This window comes from Myotis lucifugus, unplaced genomic scaffold, assembly GCF_000147115.1.
Source record: "Myotis lucifugus unplaced genomic scaffold, Myoluc2.0 scaffold_15, whole genome shotgun sequence".
Taxonomy (NCBI): domain Eukaryota; kingdom Metazoa; phylum Chordata; class Mammalia; order Chiroptera; family Vespertilionidae; genus Myotis; species Myotis lucifugus.
This window is the reverse complement of record NW_005871063.1, coordinates 11,151,616-11,165,886: the sequence shown is the minus strand read 5'-3', so window position 1 is coordinate 11,165,886 and position 14,271 is coordinate 11,151,616. Positions and strand designations below refer to the sequence as shown.

Below are 14,271 nucleotides of genomic sequence, written 5' to 3'. Positions count from 1 at the left end.
GTAATCTTTCTGCCCTTATTATCATTTCTCCTGCATTACAAAAACAGTACCCATTACCCTCCAACGCATAGTATGTGGTTTTTCTTCTTGTGTAGACACCTCATCTAAGAGAACGCCACCTCATCGTCTGCCTTTATCCCCCATACTTGGGTATATTAGTGTAAATTTACCAGTGTCCCTTACGCCTATCTTGCAGACCAGGCATTCTTTCACAGAAGAGGGAATCAGGTAGCACAAAATCCTAGCTTTTGACATCGTTCTAGTTTCTAAGAATAGATACGTGTGTTTTTTCTTTATTTTATAATGATATATCCTTTATCTAAAAACTTTAATGTTTCAAAGATGTCTTAATAGTTATATATAAAGTCAGATCTTTATAGAATTGATTAGCAAATTAATCCAGTTAGTGAATATTTATTGAGTACCTACTATGAGCATAGTACTTTGAGTTACAATTGAAGTCAAAAGAGTTGTCTTTTGCTATCTACAATTTAGCTAAGAAAATAAGGTATATACATATGTGAACCTAAGAAAAATATTTACTAAGGAATTGTGAGACCATGACAGTGAAAATATCTGATGTTCAGTAAAATAAATGATTTTGTACAAGGAAGTTGTCACAGGTAAGTGTTTGAAAATCAATGTGAATAGAAAGCAAGTTATTGAGAAACATTTTGACTGGAAAAGGAATAACAGGGATTATACCAGGATGGCATAATCCTAGAGTGAGAACTGTGGTTAGAGGAGTTGATTAGGTTGTTTGTGGATGGCCTCGAATGCTAAGATAAAGTTTGTGCTGAAAGTAACATGGGTTTGATATAATGAAAATGGTTGTTGTAATGAGGTTAGAGCAGTAGCCAAATGCAAAGAGAAGTAGTCAGTGAGGGCATCCTCGGGGAATCCAGCTCCAGGATGGTGTGGATGTGGGCTTAGAGCGGGCAGCGTATGACTGGTGAGGGATGTCACAATAGAAAACTCACAGGACGTGGTAACTGTGGGGTGAGTTGTGTAAGATCAAAACAGTTTTGTTAATTATAAGGGACAATGTGTATGAGATCGCTCTTTCAACTTCATTAAGTTGTGGAATGTATATTATGAATGATGTAAGAAAATAAAGCATGACAGTGTGACAAGTCCCAGATCTAGGAATAATTGACACAAGAATGAACTGCTTGTTTCTCAGGCCAGACGTCTGGTGCTTTTGGCTGCCCGTGTTTTACCCCACTGCACTCTGGCTCTTTGCACTGCATCGGTTCAGGTCTTTCCTATTTAACAAAGTCACAGTGCTGCCCCCCAGAGCTTTATTGACCAATGATTTTTTCTTAATCCCCTCATTCCACACATACTGATTGAGCATCTACAGTATGGACAAGGCATTGTGCTAAGCACAGAGAATAAAGGAGATGAAAACTCCCTTGAGTTCATAAGTAAACCCAAGTGCATTTTGACGAGTATTTTATTATTGAGATTTTAGGTCATCGTTCTTTCAAATGAGCAGGAGGAAAATGCTTTCATTTGGAAAAGACTGTTTTGTTTTCCTCAAATTCTGTCAACAGGTAGACTGCATTTTCCTGCAATTTGGGAAATTTACAAACACCAAACATTTATTTTCATCTCCACTAGGGGACAGTGTGTTACCATTAGATTTTTTCCTCTTCCAAATCAGCAAAATGTATAGATTTTTTAAATTTGAAATTCATTATTTTATAAATGTAACAAAATTGTTAAAATGCTTATAAAGTCTACAATTTCGGGCTTTTGTAATTGTATATTGTATAGATAGATATCGATATTTGTAGATCTCTCTATATATACTTTTATTTGTTTATATAGAGTGTTTGAAATTTTGTGGCACTTAAGTGATTTTTGCATGAGTTCACCAAAACAAGGATGGAAGGAAGAAGAATATTTATATCAAAATATAAGCATCTGAATTTCAGGACAGCTTTGTAGCTCATAAGAATTTAATTATGCTTTCGGCATGGAATTTACTGAGACATCCTAAAGTTTACCCTTCAAGAAGGGCTGTTAATCCCTTGAGACATCTGAAGCCTAAATATATATACATATATTTTCCTTTATAGTTTTCCTTTTAACTGAGTTACAATTGAAGTTCATTGTGTTCTTTAGGTATGATATGTATAGAAGATGATTATCTCTAAGATTTCCTTTCCGGTTGTCTATAAAGATTTGGACAACAATGATGTCATAGCTCTTCCTGCTATTCTTTGAGACAGTGTTCTACAAAATCCACATAAATGTGATTCTAACAGCATGCCATCATTTGTATTCAGAGAACTAAATTTGATTTGTTATCATATAAAATCATATGTAAAATAATACCATCATTTGTTTACACCTCTTTCATTCAAGTACTGAGACCTGTGTGGTACAATGATAGCATTTAATGTTTTAAAATATACTTTTAAAGAGTTTTTTGAGTTTATGTATACTGGTAACAATTTTGCCAAAGGTGTCATTTGAGAATATTGAAAGGGACAGTAAGTAAGAATTCTGAAGACATGGGTTTTATAGGAAAGTGACTGTTTGTACACGCTTGCAAGGTATAACTTCTTAGTCATTTGCTTCTGGAACTGCAGACTTTCCTTGTCCAAATTGTGAGGTGGGTGGTGGGGAGGAGAGAAAGGAGGAGCTGCTCTGAATTGTGGAGGTGCTGCTGTCATTCTCCATCTTCTGTCAGCAGAAAGCTGAGACCTTGTAAATTGTTCTTATGATTCTTTCTTGGGCCTTAGTATGGTGTTTCCTCAAAAAACTAAAAATGGAACTCCCATTTGACCCAGTGATCCCACTTCTAGGAATATATCCCAAGACACTAGAAACACCAATGAGAAAGGATATATATGCACCCCTATGTTCATAGCGGCACAATTTACCATAGCTAAGATTTGGAAACAGCCTAAAGTGCCCATCAGCAGATGAGTGGATTAAAAAATTGTGGTACATCTACACAATGGAATACTATGCTGCAGTAAAAAAGAAGGAATTCTTACCATTTGCAACAGCATGGATGGAACTGGAGAGCATTATACTAAGTGAAATAAGCCAGTCAGAGAAAGAGAAATATCACATGATCTCACTCATTTATGGAATATAATGAACAACATAAACTGATGAACAAAAACAGATCCAGAGACAGGGAAGCATTGATCAGACCGTCAAACCGCAGAGGGAAGGTAGGGGAGGGTGGGGGTAAGGGGGAGAGATCAAACAAAGAACTTGTATGCATGCATGTAGGCCTAACCCAGTGGTCAGCAAACTCATTAGTCAACAGAGCCAAATATCAACAGTACTTCTTCAAAATAGGCTCGCCCAGGCCAAAAACCGACTTCTGCGCATGGGCCATGAAGTTTCAATCGCACCGTACACATGCCCGCACGGGGTATTTTGTGGAAGAGCCACACTCAAGGGGCCAAAGAGCTGCATGTGGCTCACGAGCCGCAGTTTGCCGACCATGGGCTAACCAGTGAACACAGACAAGGGGGGTGAGGGCATGAATGGGGAGGTGGGGGGCAATGGGGGATAAGGACACATATGTAATACCTTAATCAATAAAGAAATTTTTAAAAATTCAAACAAATTTTAACCAAATGTCTGTGAAGCATTTTCACGTGCTTCATCTCATTTGATCCTTACAGAAGTCCTGGAATAGGTAGATAGGAGACTCAGTAGAATCCTATTTTCTTTTCATTAGCCAGAAGACAGAGATTTAGAGAGTTTAGAAACTTGACCTGACTAAAAAGAAGTAAGAAATGTGGAACTTGAAAATTACTTCAGGTTTTCTCACTGTGCAGAATATAGTCAAACATTAGTGCAGTTAAATATTTTACCCTTTGTTCTCCCTGCATGATCTACAATAATAATCTGCTTCATGTTGATATTTACTGCTGTGTTGCTGACAGTTACTTGAAAGAGAAGTTGGGGTGCTTCACTGGGCTGGAAAAAGTTTAGCTAAATCAGAAGCAGGTCTAATTAAGCAACTGGAAAAAGTTTAGCTAAATCAGAAAGCAGGTCTAATTAAGCAAATATATATATATATTTCTGGCACCAATCACACACTTGTGTTTCCACATCTGTCATTGTCCATCGTGAATTTGGTTGACACTTCTATTATAGAGAAAGGGCAAATAGCAATATTAAAATATTTCTAATTAATTTCCTTTCAATGTGCACAAATTCGTGCACCAGGCTTCTAGTGATAATATAAAATAAGTAATTGCAATTATAGCAACAATGCAGACTTTAACACATATCATTAAAGATATTCCTGTTTTTCTTTAAATTCAACAAATGTTGGATTTTTATGCATGGGTGTGTAAACATTGTTGTGCCGTGTTTATAGCTAGTGCTCTTTATGGCTGGTGAGTAGAAATCAAGGTAAATCTGAAGCCTAGAAATTGCTAGAGTTACAGATGGTAAATAAAGTGCTGATAAATTTAATTTAGGTAATTTTTTCTTTACTTCTTACTGTGGGAATTTGGGTACCCACTTTTCCTGCAATACCTTTGGAAAGTCTAGCTTCCATGCCACAATAAAAATTAATCATAATTTCTTGTTCCCCAAGTATTTCTTGTTTATTCTGGACTCTGCAATTAAACACATACCTTTTTTGAAAAATAATGCACTTTGTTTTTTAGATTCACAGAAATATTGAGACAATCATACCGAGTTCATTTCTGGCCTGCACCCAGTTTCCCCTATTAACAACTACAGTCCAGAGTTTGTTCAGATGTCCTTAGTTTTACCTAATGTTGTTTCTTTTTTCTTTCTTTCTTTCTTTCTTTCTTTCTTTCTTTCTTTCTTTCTTTTTTTATTTTTTATTCCTGGATACCATATGACTTTTGTTGTCAGGTCTTCTTAGGTTCCTCTTGGCTGTGACAGTTTCCCAGATTTCCCTTGTTTTTGATGATCTTGACAGTTTTGAGAAGTACTGGACAGATATATTGTGGGAGGCCCCTCTATTGGAATTCATCTGTTGGTTTTCTCATGAGTTAGACTGGGGTTACGGGTTTTGGGGAGGAATACCACAAAGGTGAATGCCATTTGCATCCCATCATATCAAGAGTGCACATCATCAACATGATTTTCCAGTGTTCAGGTGTACCTTGCTTCCTTGGTGTTAACATTAAACATTTATATTACATGATATTTGGAACACACAAAGGCATTCACGTATATATACTTATTCATACACTAGAGGTCCAGTGCACGAAATACATGTACTTGGGGGGGGGTGTCACTCAGCCCAGCCTGTGCCCTTTCGCAGTCTGGTAGCCCTTGGGGGATGTCTGACTGACAGCTTAGGCCCGCTTCCCCAAGGTGGGAGAGGTGGGAGAGGCTCCTGCCACCACCGCTGCGCTCGCCAGCTGTGAGCCTGGCTCAGGGCTTCTGGCTGAGCGGCGCTCCCACTGTGGGAGCGCACTGACCACCAGGGGGCAGCTCCTGCATTGAGCATCTGCCCCCTGGTGGTCAGTGCTCATCATAGCGACCGGTCTTTCTGAACGGTCGTTCGGTCGATTTGCATATTAGCCTTTTATTATATAGGATATGTGTGAATGATAATAAAATGACCACCTGTAATGCCTTTTCACTTTCCATCCTGGCTAAGGGTTAATGACAGTTTTGGATACCCACAGGCATCAAGAAATGCTTTTTTAAAAGACCTATTTGAATGTGCATTTTTTCAACCTGTGTCATCAGTACTTTTATAGACATATGGACTTGTGAGATGAGTTTGCAATCCATAATTGCTTGACTATCTGATCTTTGTATCCACTAGAATTTTGTGTATCACATCATTTTATTTAATCACTTTTTAAATTTCCATATTTTTTAAGGATGAAATGATCAATAGAGATGAGGCAGACAGGGAAAACAAATATGCAGTGGAATAACAGGTTCCACTAAATTCTCACTAAATTCTAATCTTTCCAAATGATGCCTATAAAATATGCAGAAGTAAATGAATTTTAAGGAATATTCCTACTTAAATTCTTAATTAGCTAAAGATATGTAAGTGATGGAGCTATGAAAATGAGCATAGAAAATTTTTTTCAAGATATGGAAATGTTATTTTTCTAGCCCTACAATCTTAAATAGATTTTTCCTCCTTCATTTGTTAGTGTGCTGCTTTCATTTTGACAAGTATAAGCTGGTTTCAAAGAGGCTACACAGATAGCCTTTTTCTGCTTATTTTCCAAGGGGAAATTTTAATTAGCATCATCTGTTTTATGTTTTAATTTAATAAATGAGATTTGGGAGTAGATGTGCATTATGAACCCAGTGACACTGTAATTAATTAATCAAGAGTGACAAATATATATCTATAGTTGGCTTGTATCTTATTCAGTTTGAGAATACTTATTGCTTTGTTCATGAGTGATGTGGCATATAAGTGAATCACATTTTAAGCCCAAACATATTTGGCTTTAGAATTATTTGTTTTTATGTGATTTAGGTCTTGTGATATTTGGAAGCCAGTACAGCATTTGAAATCCAATATTGAAATGTCCTTAAAACCCACATGCAAGAAGCCAAGTAGCCACCATTCAGCCCCTTGTGTGTCCTTCCCAGCTTCACCCCTTAGAACCAGATCCAGGAAGTTGATGAAAAGAGTAGCTTAACAGAGGTGGTCTCTCACCACCATCCTCATAGATGAGAAACTGAGGGCCAGGCATGGTGGCAGTGGTAAAGCTTAGAGAATATTCTTCTTTGTACTACCGCCAAAGCTTCTGGCTAAACATGCAAATAGGCGTAAACAAAGAAACCAAATAGTGGTCATTGTTAACAAATGAGTTAAACTGGAAGAGTGATGATATCTCTATCTAAGAGCCTCCTTTGCTTTGAATTCCTTATAATTTATGGAGTGTAACCATGTGTTAGGCATTGAGCTAAGTGTTTCATATTCAAAGATAAAATGAAAAATTCTTTACATCAAGAAACATCATGTGGTGAAATAAATGGTCAACTAAAAAGACTATTTAGAATTCAGTGTGCTAGAGGAATTCACAGCTGTGGAAACAGATTCGTCTCACCCAAATTTGGCTGGAGGCTAGGAGTTAGGGTCGATTTCAAGAATCACTGATATGTGGGTGGAACCACAAAGAGTAACTCGGGTCAGCTAAGCTGGGAAGGGAATGGGAAAGCTTTTCTGGCAAAGGGATGAGCTGGTGCAAAGGGATGAAGCTTAGGGAAAAGGCTTGCTTGGGCAATCTTCACCAGTTGTGTGTGGCCTGGAGATTTGAGTGTTTTTTTAAGGAGAGGCTGGAAGGATAAAAGATCTTGTCTTTACTAGGTAAATGGTTCAGACTTGATCCTGAAGCTTGAAGTAGCCTTCAGAGGATTTTAGGCAGGAAAGGGATGGGGTCAGATTGATATTTTAAAATAAGTATTTCGACTGCTGTGTGAGAAACAGAGTAAAACAGTATAAGACTTTAGAGCAGCGGTTCTCAACCTGTGGGTCGCGACCCCTTTGGGTGTTGAATGACCCTTTCACAGGGGTCGCCTAAGACCATTGGAAAACACATATATAATTACATATTGTTTTTGTGATTAATCACTATGCTTTAATTATGTTCCATTTGTAACAATGAAAATACATCCTGCATATCAGATATTTACATTACGATTCATAACAGTAGCAAAATTACAGTTATGGAGTAGCAACGAAAATAAGTTTATGGTTGGGAGTCACCACAACATGAGGAACTGTATTAAAGGGTCGCGGCATTAGGAAGGTTGAGAACCACTGCTTTAGAGAGATTGTTTATAGGATTGTTCCAGTAATTCAGGCCGGAGACATTATGCTGGCAGGGGCAGTTTGAGGGGAGAATATTAATTCAAGAAACATGAAGGAAGCAGAAGCAAAAGGTGCTGGTGACACTTTGTTGTAAGGCATTAAGGTTGATTCCAAGTTCAGAGACTGATTACCAGATCCCACTTTTGGAACATAGCACAATCCTTCACCCAGACACCTTAAAGATGTTAGCTGTTTCCACTTTTCATTTCCCCTCATAGTATCACTTCTTCATAGTGTCAAGAAGCCCAAATGATTAGAATAAATATATTTTAATAGGCAATCTGATTTCAAAGGCAAAACAACATTTAACAACTTGTGAGATAACTCATTTCACAAATTTGCCTGATCTTACTGAAACATGGGGTTCAGGGTACAGACTTCTTCTCATGGGTTCTTGTCCCACAAAGATGAAGAATAAATTTGTGGACTAACAGATTTCTTTAATAAAAATGTAGAAGTTTATTGGAAGCATATACAAATTCCATCTGGGCAGATCTCCTGGGGAGAGACCCCCAAATGGGAAATGCCTGCGTGCTCTCTCTCTCTCTCTAATGGGCAAAATAAAATAAAAAATCCTGCCTCGTGTCCCTTTGTCTCCGGTTTATACATGCTGTAGTTCTTTGTTTGAACCTGACACTTTCTAATTGGAACTTTCATTAATTTAGAGCCCCCAAGCTCTCCTCATTGGTTATTTTGTTAAATAGTATCAGTTTCAAAGGCCAAAACCCATGTAGTACCCCGTTTCTCTCTCCCCCCCTTACCTTATAACATTTCTCTATCTCCTGTGAAAATCTGTTTTCCTCTTTCTGCCATTTGTTGGCATTTCTCTATCCTCTGTGAAAGTTTGTTTCCTTTTTCCTCATACAGTAGGTCATCGGGTTACATGGGAGATCCATTCCTACGGCGCGATGTAACGCAATTTTTGCCCTAAGTCAGAACCCACCTACATAAGCACCTACGTCACTCACATGGAGCACATACAGAGCAGTAATGAAGTGAAACAGTAAAAAAAATTTAAAAGATAACAATTCCTGACGTTTACGTGTGGTAAATAAATAATAAAAAACATAAAGCACATATGTACATACGTCGAAATGACAGAACTTTTTTTATATATAAATAAATGGGAGATAGCAACGTAACCACGAAACAAGGTACGTCGAGTCCAACGTAACCTGAGGACTGTCTGTACTTTGTGGCTTTTCCTTATCTTCTATGAATGTATGTCTTCCTCTCCCCTTATCCTGTGGCACCTTTTTTAGTCTCTAAATGTATGCCTTCTGGTGGCTCCAAAGCCTCACCTATGCATTCCTCCCCCATGAACCCTTTTTATTTCTAAAATTCCCTAAACCTGCTTATTTTATCCCTAAAACTCCTTTTATTACTTTACAAAAAAGCCAGTTTCCTTCCCAGTTCCCCTCCCTTCCCCCACACTAGTACTCACAGTTTATAAGTCTGTCGGAGGACACCCAGGAACAAGATGAAGAAAAGGCTTGCATTATCAATGAAATAGTCAAATTTCAGTGAAGAGCCAAAGTTGGTCAGATATTGGATTAAAAGAAAACTAGCAGCCCAGTGCATGACATTCATGCACTGAGAGGGGTCTCTCAGCCCAGCCTGCGCCCTCTCCCAGTTGGACATCCCCCAAGGGGTTCTTAGCACTGCTGTGGAGGCTACCCCCACCACTGCTGCACTCGCCAGTCGTGAGCCTGGCTTCTGGATGAGTGGCACTCCCCCTGTGGGAGTGCACTGACCACCAGGGGGCAGCTCCCACATTGAGTGTCTGCCCCCTGGTGATCAGTGCGCATCATAGCGACCAGTCATTCCACCTTTCAGACAATTTGCATATTGGGATTTTATTATATAGGACTAGAGGCCCAGTGCACGAAATTCGTGTGGGGGTGTGTGTCCCTCAGCCCAGCCTGTACCCTCTCCAATCTGGACCCCTCGAGGGATGTCCGACTGCCTGTTTAGGCCCGATCCCAGCAGGATTGGACATCCCTCTCACAATCCAGGACTGCTGGCTCCCAACTGCTCACCTGCCTGCCTGCCTGATTGTCCCTAACAGCTTATGCCTGCCAGCCTGATCGACACCTAACTGCTCCCCTGCTGGCCCGATTGCCCCTAACTGCCCTCCCCTGCCAACCTGGTCGCTCCTAACTGCCCTCCCCTGCTGGCCTGGTCACCCCCAACTGCCCTCCCCTGAAGGGCTGGTTGCCCCCAACTGCTCTCCCCTGCAGGCCTGGTCCCTCCCAACTGTCCTCCCCTGCTGGCCTGGTCCCCCCCCCACTGTCCTCTCCTGTAGGCCTGATCCCCCCTAACTGCCCTCCCCTGCTGGCCTGATTGCCCACAACTGCTTTCCCCTGCTGGCCATCTTTGACCACAAGGGGGCGGCCATCTTGTGTGTTGGAGTGATGGTCAATTTGCATATTACCTGCCTATTAGATAGGATGATCTTTTGTTTCATACTGTTTGCATTTGAAATTGCATCAATTTTTTTCTAGTGATCTTCATTAGATAATTTTTGTCTTTAATGAAAGGTGCTTGCAAAAGCATTTCTCCTTTATTTGGGGAAAACCACGTCCCTGCCTGTGGCTATGGTCTGAGCTTCATAGAATTCCAAGGCCAGAGAGTAGCCGACCTTAAACAGTGGCTCCTTGAACTCATAGAAACAGAATAGAATGGTCTTTAATAGGAGCTGAGGGATGGAGGAGATGAGGAGATGGTGGCCAAAGGGTACAAAATTCCCGTTACAAGGTGAATAAGTTCTGAGAATTGTACAGCCTGGTGATTATAGTTAACAATATTGTATTGTATAATTGAAAGTTGCTAAGAGAGTAGACCTTAAATGTTTTTATACTCACCCCACCGCCCCCTGGTTCAAATGGTAACTATGAAGTGATAGATGTGGTAACTATTCTCTTCATAATTTGGTAATATCTATATTATAAAAGCCTAAGCAACCTTTAGGACGCCAACGACCGGTCAACCAGTTGCTATGACATGCTCTGACCACCAGGGGGCAGACACTCAATGCAAGAGCTGCCCCCTGGTAGTCAGTGTGCTCCCACAGCCAACCTCCCGCGGCCTACCAACATCCTCTGGTCCCTCCCCCAGCTGGCCAACCTCCTGTGGACTTTCCCCCTGGCCAGCCCCAGCTGCAGTCCCTCCCCCTCAGCTGGCCTACCCCCTGCCGTCCAACCTCCCGCAGCCCCTCCCTCCCTGGCCGGCCTGGTCCTGCCCCCGATGGGCCCTGATCACTGGCCAGGCCGAGGGGCCCTACCCATTCACCAATTTATGCACTGGGCCGCTAGTATCTATATATATAAAACCCTAATATGCGAATAGACCGAATGGTGGAACAACCGGTTGCACTGACCACCAGGGGGCATGCATGGAACATAGCGGGTGTCGGCCGCGGCCGGATGGTGGAGCAGGTGAGTGGGGGCACCAGACCAAGGTGGGGCACTGGTTGCTGAAATTGGGGCGAGCCTCTGGTGGTTACTGAAAATTCTTTGCTCCCGTGCGCCATAGTCCCATCCGGTGCTCACACCTGCTGCAGATGCTGGCCCTGCTCGTCCTTCAGGGCTTCTCCACCTCCCCCTGCTCCTGAGGGGCGATCAGGGCCGGCAGCCGCCTCTCATACCCACTGCTGGTGCCAGAGCCACCACTCGCACTTACTGCCGGTGCCGGCCCCACTCACACCCACAGCTGGCACTTGCACCTGCTGACGGTGCCAGCCCCAGTTACTCCGCACCATCAACGGGTGCGAGTGGGGCCTGCGCTGTCAGTGCATGGGAGCAGTGGTGGCGGGAGTGGGGCTGCCGACAGACAGGGGACCAGGGGCTGCGGTGGGAGGGGCCAGGCGGGGTGTGGAGGATGGGCCGAGACCCGCCCCTGTGCCCACCGCAGCCTTGAGGCCACAGTTCCTTTCAAGGTGCATGAATTCATGCACTGGGCCTCTAGTGTGTGTGTGTGATTGAGTTGTGTGTGTGTGTGTATATATATATATATATATCATTGAGTTGTGTCTCTTAAACTTATACAATATTATGTGTCAGTTATATCTCTATGAAGCTGGAGAAAACATTTAAATAAATGAATATATATTTTTAAAGTAACTCTTTACTAAATTTAGCATGTGACATCTTTCCAAAATATTGTTTTACCCTTTCTTTTCAGGATGAGCAGAAGCTCCAGGACAGTTTAAGGCAAGGGGCCACAATAATTGCCACACTCATCAAAGAGAGAAATTCTGCATTCATTGGTCAGCTACTGATAGCATGAAGGACACAGAGAAAATTGCCTACTGAGTTTAAAGAAATGTTTATCTAAGTTCCTCTGTCCTGCTTCCCCTCCCTGTTGTGTGTGGTAGCATATTTAAGTTGTCTTTTATGTCTCATAATTTGTAGGATATGATACTTGGGTTATACAAGTGGATTAATGTTTTATATTTGTGAAATAAAAATTTACTTTCATGCATGTCATATTTAAATTGCCCAAACAGAAAAGGATAGGTAAGTGGAAAATAATAGCCTTCATATAATCTTTTTACAAAAGCATGAAAGATCAATAGAAACAATCAAGTGTGAGCTAATCCTCCAAGGAATGAGAACTTAGAAATCTTGAACTATTCTCTCTGTGTTAATTAGTAAATCACACTGTAATGAAACTAATAGATAAGGTTCAGAATTATATTTCTTTACTTTAAAATTTTCCTCTCATCATTAGATATTGACTTGTGTTCTAATTTTCCATGCCTTAAAAAACAAAACATAAAAACAAATAGAAAACAACAATAAGAAATTGTAGGGATTCTTTAAATATATTCACTATTGGCCCTCAACATTACTCATGATTCCTAAATGAGATGTTATATACTCCATAGATTACATAATTTTTACTCATTTTAAAAGGTCTCTGATCTTTCTGAATGCATTTAAGAGAAGACTGGAAAACTTCATAAAAGAGAAGTTATTTTAGTGAAGCCCAAGTTAGTCTTCAAAAAGACAGGGAGCCATTGCAAGAATTTAATTATTCTTTTGATACAGATACTATTTTTTAAGTCAAGTTTCTATTCTTTCAAATTTCCACTGGTATGTACATCTTAAATACTGATGATTTCCCCTATATTAATTACATTGTATAATTATGTGCATGCAGTCATTAGAGATGCCTTTTACTCCATATTTACACTGACTTTCTTACTTTTATTTTTTAAATATATTTTTTATTGATTTTAGAGAGGAGGGGAGAAGGAGAGAGAGATAGAAACATCAATGATGAGAAAGAAGCATGATCAGCTGCACCTGCATGCCCCCTACTGAGGATCGAGACTGCAACCCAGGCATGTGCCCTGACCGGGAATAGAACTGTGAGCTCCTGGTCGATGCTCAACCATTGGGCCACTAGGCTGGGACTGGCTACATTGACTTTCTAAGAATAAAATAGATCAGATTATTCAAGGGCTTAGGCTGCACATGGAAACTATAAAAGTTGCATGAGATGTTTTCTATAACATATCTACCTAGTGGAATTTCTTCTTAGCGTGTTGGATGAGTTTTCCTGTATTTCTCAAGTATCTCTCTTAGTAGGAGAGTGTATGTGTTACATTTAAGTGATAGTCGGTAGAAAACAATGGACATGGAGAAAATATTACAGTTCATTCCCCTACATAAAAGGCATTGTTTCAATGTAGTTTGGATCTGAGTTCCTGGGCTTGCTACTTTCTCTCTCGGGATGTTAAGAAATATAAAATAAATCATTTAATTCAAATCTTGAGGGTGAACATCTATGGGGAATGTGTGAATTTTGGTTAGGATGTCTATGTTAAGGTGGTGAACTAGCGGTGTTGTGGAAGGCTCACCCCTTCTGAAGCCTGTCGAAGTCTTCAAGTGAAAATGTTTTTAAGAATTTGAAATTGCTTATACAGGCCAATGGGGAAATGTTACCAAGATTTAAAAGAAAGGGTGAGTGTTTTAAAGTGTAGCCTGATAATGGAATGTTATACCAGACAAGACTTTATCTGGGAGTAAGCAGTATGACTTTATCCTAAGGTAATAGGAAGCAGTTAGTATATTGAGGTTTGGTTAATAAAATATGAAATTGTGTCTAAACTAATCACTACCATCATCATCATCAAATTTTATTTTTCTTTATAGCTTACAAGTGATTCACAACATTGAAAATCACTTAAAGAAATCCCCCCACATCTTTCACTGCTCAGATGGGAAGTTACGCGCAGGGGTCTCAACTACCTTGCCCAGAGCCACGTGGCTGCCCAGTAACGAAAGGCAGGGCTTAGACTCAGGACCACGGGAGATGTTTTAAGCGCATCTCCCTGTATAACCACAATTGCCGCAGAGGGCACCTCGCAGAGAGGCTGTGGGGAACAAGCCAGAGGCTCCACGGGAGCCCCGGAAGAATGGACAAGGAGGGTCAGTCTGCCCAGTGAC

General features: G+C 40.6%; 1 protein-coding gene across 1 annotated transcript in view; it reads left to right on the top strand.

Moving 5' to 3' along the window:
• Positions 1 to 13,591, top strand: part of ISPD (isoprenoid synthase domain containing) — a 151,245-nt gene extending 137,654 nt beyond the window's left edge. Inside the window, exon 9 of the mRNA XM_023750762.1 lies at positions 11,999 to 13,591. Within this exon, the coding sequence (XP_023606530.1) occupies positions 11,999 to 12,103 (105 nt within the window). The 3' untranslated portion in view covers positions 12,104 to 13,591. The remainder of the gene's footprint in view (positions 1 to 11,998) is intronic.
• Positions 13,592 to 14,271: the final 680 nt, after the last annotated feature.